The sequence below is a fragment of the Mus pahari genome, chromosome 9 (assembly GCF_900095145.1).
Source record: "Mus pahari chromosome 9, PAHARI_EIJ_v1.1, whole genome shotgun sequence".
Taxonomy (NCBI): domain Eukaryota; kingdom Metazoa; phylum Chordata; class Mammalia; order Rodentia; family Muridae; genus Mus; species Mus pahari.
The window spans coordinates 75,123,037-75,133,593 of NC_034598.1; the positions used below are offsets into that span (position 1 = coordinate 75,123,037).

The 10,557-nt window shown below is 39.7% G+C and overlaps 1 protein-coding gene across 2 annotated transcripts in view; it reads right to left on the minus strand.

The window, feature by feature from the left end:
- The window catches only part of Kitlg (KIT ligand), an 84,925-nt gene that overhangs the window by 32,914 nt on the left and 41,454 nt on the right, over positions 1–10,557 (minus strand). For both annotated transcript variants that reach the window (XM_021204451.1, XM_021204450.1), the window contains exon 3: positions 3,280–3,342. In XM_021204451.1, coding sequence (XP_021060110.1) covers positions 3,280–3,342 — 63 coding nt within the window. The remainder of the gene's footprint in view (positions 1–3,279; positions 3,343–10,557) is intronic.

Genomic DNA, 10,557 nt, shown 5'->3' on the forward strand with positions numbered 1-10,557 from the left:
AAAGTTTAACTGAATTATTTCTCAACCACCTCGGTTAATCTTATCTCAAAAATCTTAACCGAATTACTTCTTCAAAATCCTCTGAGCCAGATAAATGAACTGGACTAGGCGTTGCTAGGGAAACAATATTTATGATATTGAAATCAAGCTATTGAAGAGGTGGTCCAGCTGTGAGGAGGTACACTTCTCTTCCAGGACCCAAGTTCATTTCTCAGCACCCATGTTTAGCAATGCCTCTAGCCTCTATGAGCACCTGTACCATGTGTACATGCACAATTTAAAATAATAAAAATAAATCTTTAAAATTTTAAAATGGAAATCATGATCGTGGAATGGACCTTTACCAGAAGAATAGAAGTGAAAATGCAACAAGGATAAATTTGAAGACAGCCAAGACATTAAAGTATTGTTGCTAAATTTACTAGTGTTGAAAATATGTTACTGAAAGGTAAGGTAAGAATTCCGTGCTTAAGAAAGACATACTAAAGTATTTAGAAGTAAATGGCCATGATAGACATAATTTATTTGGAAAAAAATGATATAATAAAATATCCAAGTGGAAAAAATGTTTTGATAAAGCAAATAAATGCAGGGAAGAGAAAAGCTGAACATGTAGATCACGTGGTAATCTTTGAGTGTTCTGAGAATTATTCTGAACAACTAAAGGAATTTCCCAAATATGTCAAAGAAAACTGTGACTGTGTATATATAATTTACTCTAATTAAAAAGGATGAGCAATTAACTCCAGCATCTTTTGGTTAAAGGCTGATACACACATTTGAGGGAACACAGCTGTGCAGCCACATTCAGCAACCCCACGCCCATTCTTTCTATAGTAACTTCTGGGTGAACGAAAGACCCAGGAGTGCTCATTCACAGGTTCAGGGGAAAATCCTACCCATCTGGCTATATTACAGTCTTATAGTTGTGAGGATTTTGAATTGGCAATTATCAGTGGATTCGAATATTGACTGGATGACCACAACCTGCTATTTCTGAGAGAGAATCTGCTAGCTTATTTTCTAAGAAGGCCTGTGAGGAAAGTAGGCTTTCCTTTTCAGTCTTTAGCTGCTTTTTACAAAAGTGAAAAATAAACTGTATCCTGCCCAGTGCCCGAGGCTGACTTTTATTGCCTTGGCCCCAGGGGTTCTTTCTGGCACCAAGTCCCACTCCGCCCTTCATTGTTTAAAGACAAAAGATTAGGCAGCTGGGACTCTGACCACCAACAAATCTCCACAGGCCACTCAACTGGGAAACGCCTCTGGTCTTGGCAGAAATGAACCCTCCAAATTGAAGGTAAAGGGTAAGACCCCAGTTTCTGTACTAAGCCCTCCGAAGCAGCTTCGTTTTTCCTGCCAACTGCGGTGGCCAAGAACAATGTTTCTCAGTAGTTCCACGATAGCATGCCAAGACCAAATAATAGCAGGCTTCTCTCAATTGCAGAAACACGCACAAAATATGTGGCAAGAAGTCGGCTTTATTTTTACAAGCCTGGCTCTAGCTATCACCAGCCCATACTGAAATTTATGATTTAGCACCCGTCTATGATTAGACCAGCACGAAATCATCTATTTAGTTATTTCCCAGCTTAACACTTGCTTTGCAAAGAGCAGCAGGGTTGCCTTGAGCAGGTCTGGCTCTCACCGGGTTCAAGGGGCTGCAGTCCTGAGTGGGAAGGCTTTATTGCCTAGAAGCTACCTTCTAACACTTGGCTCAGATTGGTAATTATTCTTCATGTCCCCATTTTCAGTAACCCAGAGTGAAGAGTCAGATGTCTGGAGTGGGGTGGGATAGGAAAGGGAGGGGTGTTCTTTTTAGGTCTGTCATATACAACTGTAGAACCCTGGTCAAAATAAGTCTGAGCTGTAAACCTCCTTGAGTCCTTTGTAACGTATGAACAAGTGTATCTAGTGTGAGAGATTTCTTCTCACCCTTGTGTGTGTGTGTGTGTGTGTGTGTGTGTGTGTGTGTGTAGGGGGAGATAGTGACATCATTTTGCAAAAACGTGACAAAAAAGGTTACCTACTTTCCTCACAATTCTTGCTAAGATATTTATGTGTTTGTCTTTTTGTTATTTTTGTAGGGCTGGGAGGGAATCCAGAACCTTCCAAAGGCTAGGCAAGCACTCAAACATTGAGGTGAGAGTTTTCAAACTTGTCAAAGCAGGAGGCTCTTTAGTGTTCTTCACCAAATGCTTGCTAAGTGACTAAATGCATGACTGCATTCGACTAGTTTTCAAGCTGCTATGACTTTACATTTCAATTTGCAGAAAACCCCACAACCTGAATGGACAGACAGTGTCCAGGCTTGAGCATAGCTGGTCCAGCATGAAAATACATGTTCTAGGGAGTTCTAAAGAGCATTTGGCAGTTCATGCTAAAAATGCTTATCAAGTAAAAGAAGTATAGCTGTGGACACTTTCTTGAAATGAAAGCCTTGTGTAGTATTCGAAAGGTATTTTAAAGAACAAAATAATATACTTTGGACTGACTGATCCACAAAACCCAGAAACAACCGTGCATAATCAACATGCTATGAATATTTATTGGGTTTAGGGAAAAATGAGAGTTGTAAAAGAGAAGCAAAAATAGCTTTACATTTACCCCAGGATTACAACTACATTGAGTCAGCATGGATAGCACCATATGTTGAAAATATGTGACTATGTTGCAAGTTGGAACATATAGTATCAAACAGCATTAACATCACATCTTTCAGGATGGCAAAGCTTTATGTCTTAGGAGTTTATAAAAGCATGTGGAGTTACTATATGTCTTTTTGTTCTACATAACCCTAGTAGAGTTTGTCCACAGCCTAGCAGTCCAAAATTTACATGGAACCAAAATTATAACCCAATACTTTTATTCAAAAACCCATTGCATGGCTAATAAGCTCAGAAATGAAATGGAATATTCCATGCCCTTACAGGAAATAGAAATAAGAGTAATATAAATGAAACATTGCCAAGGAGAAAATTTAACAAGATTTTACATTCAAGCCCCTTTGAAAGATGCCCAGAGGAAAAAGAGACATCCGTTGCTAAGTCTAACCAAGATGAGCCATTTCCTCTTAGCGTACAGGTGTCTAAGACACATACTGAAATGCTCACTGTTAATCTTAGCAGCAGCTTGAGGGGAAAATTAAAAAGAAAAATTATAGGTGAAGATCTAAAAAGATATCATCTTCAAGACAGTGAGCAGATAATGTCTTTAATGTGGATGATCACAAGTCACCCATTAGCTACCAAAATGCAAGTCAGAAATGTGTGAGTTACATACCAAAACATCCATCCCGGCGACATAGTTGAGGGTTATCATATAGTCATTTGGAAGATTTGCCACCTACAGAGACCAAGAAATGAAAAAGTGAGTAAATATAAAAAGATTTCTTGAGAAAATTCATATAGCCAACCTGTCATACCATTACATCTTATCCCCTTTGTAGTCCAATATACAGTGCTTGGGTTGTAAATCCACTCATAGGTGGCTGAATATATATACCATACCTAGTACTGGAGACCTAGCCGACCACCCGGGGTTAGTGAAGTCACGGATCTTGGAGAAGAACCTACAACCATGACTTTATGAATTCTACTGAGTTTTTTTTTTTTTTTTTGAAACTACAATGCATAAATTTTGATTTTCAACTATAGCACTGGAATTCCCCTTTGGGACAATTTTCCAATTTGTGACTAAGTCAGGTTGTTACGACTTTCTTGTCAGTGGTTCTCATAGGTCAGCATGAAGAAGGAAACTTCTAGATGTACAAGTTCCCAAGTCACAGCAGATGTACTGCACTTTACATAACAATTCTCACAGTGCCGCTAATAGACACACAAGCGGGAGAGTTTCTATTCTATGTTGATCCTATGTAAAGTCAGAAACTTTTTGTTTTGTTTTGTTTTTGTTTTTGTTTTTTTGGATTTTCAAGACAGGTTTTCTCTGTGTAGCCTTGGCTGTCCTGGAACCCATGTAGACCAGGCTGGCCTCGAACTCAGAAATCCACCTGCCTCTGCCTCCCAAATCCTGGGATTAAAGACGTGAGCCACCTTCAGAGGGACAAGGCTACTCTTTAAAGAAACGAACAATTTTGGAGTTCAATTTAGAAACGTTGGGTTTGCGATAGGTCTCAGTTGACTTACTTTGGGTTGGACACGACACGCTTCACCAGTCTGTGTGGCTTTTAAAGGCTCTGAAAGCATTAACACATTTATAGCATTCATAGCAAGAATGCTTGAATCAGTGAATAAGCAATGGGCTGGAAACTAGTGAATCTGGAATTGAGTTGCACACTCTTGATTTCCTTCATTTATAAAACAGAGAACCAGTTACCTATTACTAGTTAAGAGCATGTGCCAAACACATTATAAACTAGCAACCCAAGTTCTTTACTGAGAACTAGCTAGGAAAATGGCATATACTGTCTTTATTCTGTGTCTGATATCTTCATTGCTCCTATTTTCTATATGCATGGGATCATGTGCATGTTTACAGGGGTATGTTATCTCTGATATGCTTTCTATAACATAAAACATATGTTGCTTCTTGATCTTACCAATTTAAACTGAAAGCAATTTGGTGAGAAAACGCTAGGCAAATTCAGAAGTGGTCTGAGCAGAGCCAAAGTAGTTATGGATCCCATGGTAATACTATTCCATCTCTCGTTCATTTCAGCCTTGATGAACAAATTTAACAATTGCTCTTTCTGCAACTCATATGATGGTTAATAGTCAATCATTTTCAAGTAACATTATTATCTATCTAGCACAGCATGTGTTTAATAAGTGAAGAAATTGAGACTTAAAAAGACCAAATCGCTTGATTGAAGTCACTTGCCTCTTGGGTGTTACATGTGGACTAGAACTCAGATTTCCTGAGGAACTATGGCATGGCTCAGCAGCACATCTTTTTTTTTTTTTTTTTTTTTCCCCGTTGTCTCCCAATCTTTGCAACAAACTGTTCCCAAGAGTCTATGCATAAAATGCTACATACTAGCCTGGCATGGTGACACACCTGTAATCTACTTAGTGGCCAGACAGCACATGAAATTCTCCTTGTGAATCTCTACCATTATCCATCTCATGCTCTTCACAATAATAGAGTAGAATTCTCAGGGTCTACTGGAAATACATCCAGGCTCCTCAGGAAAGTGGTGCTTTATTTATCTTAACTCTATACTTTTTATTTATCTTAGGAGTTAACTCTATACTTTAACTTTCTTTTTCTCAACCAGTTTTCCTACCATGCTTTTATTACTTCTTTTGCCTTCTAAATCTCCATGCCCATATTTGAAAAGCAAAACCAACCTAGTCATTTTACACAAGCCCCACCAACAAAGGCACACTGTAAACCTTAACAGGCACAAGTCTGAGCACTTAGATAATAGTTCATGGTGGACTAACCATAAAGATTAAAGTCATTCCATGAGGAAAATACACCAAGAAGTGGTAAGTATTCTAAATACAGGTTTCTGAAGATATAATTTACATTACATTATTTTATGGAAGTTTAGATTCACTATTTAAAAACCTCAGGGTTAGGGAATATCAAAAGGACAGGGATAAGGGAGGTGCTGGCTAGCTTTATATCATGAATAGTCAGTCCAGAGAAGTTCATTTACAGAAGCCAAAGGAAGCTCACACACACACACACACACACACACACACACACACACACACACACACACAATTTCTATGACCAGGACGTGAAGAGCTCCACAGTGTCAGCCAGAGGATGGAGTCCACACTGAGCGACTTTACCTATATTTAACTTCCAGTGGGACTGAAAGAAAAGACTATTTTTGAATATGGCTTTACAAATTATAGTAAGTTTTCATAGTCACTGTTGGAATCCCATGAGGCATACCTTATTAAGCCAATTTCACAAATGAGGATGAAGGCGGAGGGAGTATGGAAGTATGGGATGTTAAATGGTCCCTCCAAGGTCAGAGGCACCAGGAGGACCTGCAGAAAGGAAGAAACCCTGGCTCACGGAGCTCGTATCTGCACACCAAGCCACAGCGCAAGCTCTTGCTAGTATTTGGCCTTCTCACTTTGCTTTCCAATTACCCTTTGAAGAGGATTTGGAAAACTGAAGCTGCAGGTATTTATGGTCACATCATGCATCGTGGTATTTACTTTCTCAGTGTTTGTAGTCTGCTCAATAGGACTGAGAAAGCACAAATAACCCTGCAATAAACTCCAAGTCTCTGATGTCTATTGATCACCAGGGAAAGTTTTATAGAGAAGAGAGAACGGTGGACTTGAAAGACAGATGTTGCTCAAAGATGTGGAGTTTGAAGCTCGGGCCAACAGCACAGGTTCCGAAGACAGACCGTTTACACTAGATCCTGGCCCATCATCTGCTAACTCAGGTGTGGGAAGTTACTTCAACTACTTCAGCTTTTCATTTCCACATACCCAAGTGGAAAGTAGACTATAGGGTGGCTAAAGGGTTTAAGATTAAATAACTCATGCTAAGGGCTAGCTGGGCATGGTAATGCATGCCTTTATTCCCAGCACTTCAGAAGCAGAGACAGAAGGAAAGTCATGAGTTTGAGAACCTTGAGCTACATAATGATTATCAAGCCCTCCTAGGTTAGAAGGCAACCCTGTCTCTGAAATCCACAGTAAAGGAAAGAAAAAGAAGTAACTAAGAAAAGGCAGAAAAGCAAGGAAGGGAGGGAGAGGAGGGGAGGGGTTAGACATGGTGTATAAATGCAACAGAGGGCAGCATGCTGAATACAAAAGTATCATATATGTAAGGGGCGGAATTGGAAGCTTGTGTTATATTTGAGAGACTAGCTAGAAAAGAGATAGTGCATTAGAGAGGGATCTCTGCATGCTGCGCTAAGAGATTCCTATCTCTGAGGACTTTCTACTTTGTCTCTGAAAGAGGATTATATGGCTAATTACTAAGATTAAGTCTGGCTAGGGTTTCTGGCAAGCAGGGAAGGAACGGGGCAGTAAATTCAGTCTGAGTATTTAGTCGAGATGGAATAGTGGCAGGATCAGAGATAAGCCTCGAGTTTTACAGTGCTACCAGGGAAGTACTGGACATCTATTCAACATGTCCATGAGAGAACAGACACCTCTAGAAAAGCAGGAACTAAATCTGAGTGTTGGTCTTACACACCGGTACTCCTAGCACTTCGGAGGTAAAGACTACGGGGATCAGGGGTTCAAAGTCATCGTGAGATGGATACAGACAGACTACATGGGATACAAACAGACTACATGGAGCGGTGCCAAGATCAGCCTGGGCTATGAGAAATCTCTCTGGAAGAGGGAAACACAGAAAGATCAATGAAGAATCAGAAAGGCTTCTTCCAGGAACTGATGGAAGCAGATACAGAGACCTATAGTCAAACATTAGTCAGAGCTTAGGGAACCTTGAGGAAGAGGGGGAGGAAGGACTGTAGGAGCCAGAGGGGTGAAGAACACCACGAAAACACAGCCCACAGCATCAACTAAACAGCACTCGTCCAGGCTCACAGAGACTGAAGCAGGAACCATGAAGCCTAAAGGGTCTACTATAGGCCCTCAACATACATGCTGCGGTTGTTTAGCTTGGGGTTCTTGTTGGACTCCTAACAATGGGAATGGGGTGTCTCTGACTCTTTAGCCTACTCTTGGGGCCCTTTTCCTCCTAATGGGTTGCCTAATCCAGCCCTGATCAAAGGGTTTTGTGCCTAGTCTCATTGCATTTTGTTATGCTGTGTTCGGTTGATCTCTCTAGGAGACCTGCTCTTTTCTGAAGAGAAATGAAGGCACGGTGCATCTGGAGGCAAGGAGAGGAGATGAAGTTGAATTTTCTATAGATATATCTGAGGTTTGAACATATTCAATGACATTAGGGGGAGAAAAAAAAAACAAAATCAAATAAGACAACAACAAAACAAACAAGCAAACCCAAACAAGCAAACACCACCACCACCAACAACAAAACACAAAACTAAAAACAACAACAACAAAACAGCCAAGGAGAACGGTTTTTAGAAAGGCTCAAAACTTAGCCAAGAAAACATCTTGGCAAGGCAAGTTGGCACTGGCTGCTTACCAGGCCCTGCAGGTATTTGAGCTCAGGAGAAAAGAACACCAAGTCAGGACACTTAACTCCATCTCTGGGTCACTGGTCTAAAATGTCTGGTTCTCATGACTCAAATGTCATCAAGGTCCTTAAAGGTCAAGCCACCAATGGGCACTTGGACATCTGTGACCAGACCCGGTGCTCTCCGTGTTTCTCCCAAGGCCACAGCAGTGACTCATGGTTTCCTTGGCACCATCTGTACAATGGTTTCCTCTTTTCAACCTTTCGGGGTGGGGGGGAAATGAAGGTCAGGATCTTTAGTCGTGTCAGAAGCAGTGACGTTTACGTATCCAGGCTGCAGCAGGGAATGCTTAAAGCATCCACCTTAGTGGCCCGGCTGGCTTTCAGTCCTCATGCATGCTTCAGGAAAATCCTTTTTTATTGTCTTTGGATAATTTTGCTTTTCCCGTTAGTACTGTCTAAAATCCTAATTAATTAGATCAGCTATCATAGTTGCCCCTTCCCAAGGATATCTGGGTGATTCCTAAAAAAAAAAACAAAAAAACAAAAAAAACAGAAATGAAACAAAAAACAACAACAAAACAAAACCAAAAAAGCAACAACGACAAAAACAACAAACCAAGGAGATAACTCAATTGAGAATTTAAAATTAAGATGACTTCCGAAAACTTAACCTCTTATTAGTTCAAAGCACCTAAATGAAAGCCACTGCTTGCTTTCAAATAGAACAGGTCAATTTTTTCTTTGTGCATATGGTACCACGGATCAAATCCAGTTCCTTAGGTATGCTTGTCAATAACTCTACTAACCCCAGCCTAAGATCATTTTTTAAAATCTACTTTACAATGACATGATTTGAACATGATTTTTTCCTACAAAATTAATGCTGGAACATTTTTTATTTTGCATTTATTTCATTTATTTGTAACTATCTCCTCCCCCTGTGGTGTGTGTGTGTGTGTGTGTGTGTGTGTGTGTGTGTGTGTGTGTAAATCAGAAGATGGCTGTAGGAATCAATTCTCCCTCATACCTGTGGGTTCCAGGGTTCAACTTAAGTAAGCACCGTTGCTTATCAAACTAACTCAATAGTCAGTCACACTGAAATTTAATCTCTATTTTGAAACACGGTGGGAAAAGGTGAGACCTCTGAGAGGTAGCTAGGATTCTGTCCTTAGGAATATGAACTGTATTCTAAATATAATGCATAGATTAAAGTGTTCTCTTAAGAGGATGCCTGCCCTATAAGCCAGTCAGACTAGGTCTTTTCTTTCTGTATCTCCTTGTGGTGCATTGCCCCTTCTGAGGACTATTCCAGATAGAAGTACAGTTTTTGGCTTGGACCAGAAGTGTGAACCAAATTAAAACTCTTCATTACTTTCCAAGGCTGAGATATTGTGCTATTAGCAACTGAGACAACATATATGCATATATGTGTGTGTACATATATGTATGTGTATATATATGTATATATGCTTATATATGTTATAATTATATATAAATATCTAAATGTTATGATTATATATACATATATATAAATATCTTGTAAAAATATATATAATGATGATTCCAGCTAAATTATAGTAATTGAGCTTCTAAATGCAATAGCTTTCCAATCACCATAAGATAAGTTGGTTCAGGAAATAAAATTCATTAGATTAGACTGGTAATTCATAATCAGCAGCTGATTCATTTTCCTCAGGCTCCTGGCAATACATTATCAATTATGAACATCAATCTACCTCAGAAAACATTTTGAGGAAGACAAATCATGAGTCAGTAGATATTTGAAGATGAAACAGAACAGCTAAAAAGAATTAAAAATTCACATTTGATTAAATCGCCCTCAAGTGAAGCGAAGAGAGTACGATAAATGAGAAGCAGCACAGGGAGACCAGACAGGAAGAATCCATTGGAACTAGTTCAATATTTGGATTCCTTCTTAAACGAGCGCTGAGAAACTTTCAATACCATACTGCAACTCTCCATAGACATTTTTAAGTTTGGCTCAACCTTATCCCAGTTACTTGACTCTTACCTTAGGTAGGTCTGACTCTGCCATTGAAAACAAGTCTTGCAACATTTTTTTTTCAAAAACAAAGCAAAATGTTCTGTAAATAGATGAACTATTATGCTAAGTAAACATGCCAGAAGAATTTCAAATAAAAGCCATGGGGACTATAGGGGCAGTACAAAATGTCCAAGAAGAAATTTAAAAAAAAAATGTAAAGCAATAAATCATGTGCTTCTTTGGCATGAGGATCACCCAAGCAAACACACTTAGAATCTGTGGGCACAGGGCAAGCTGCCATCTACTGTAAAGACAGAACTGGTAGAGTACGGAGGAATGATCTCCACTGGAAAAACCAACTATGAGCACAAAGCAAAGCAAAACAAAAAATCATAAAGAAGAAGGAGGAGGAGGGGGGAGAAAAAGAAGAAAAAGAGGAGGAGGAGGAGGAGAGAAGGAGGAGGGGGGAGGAGGAGGAGGAGGAGAGAAGGAGGAGGGGG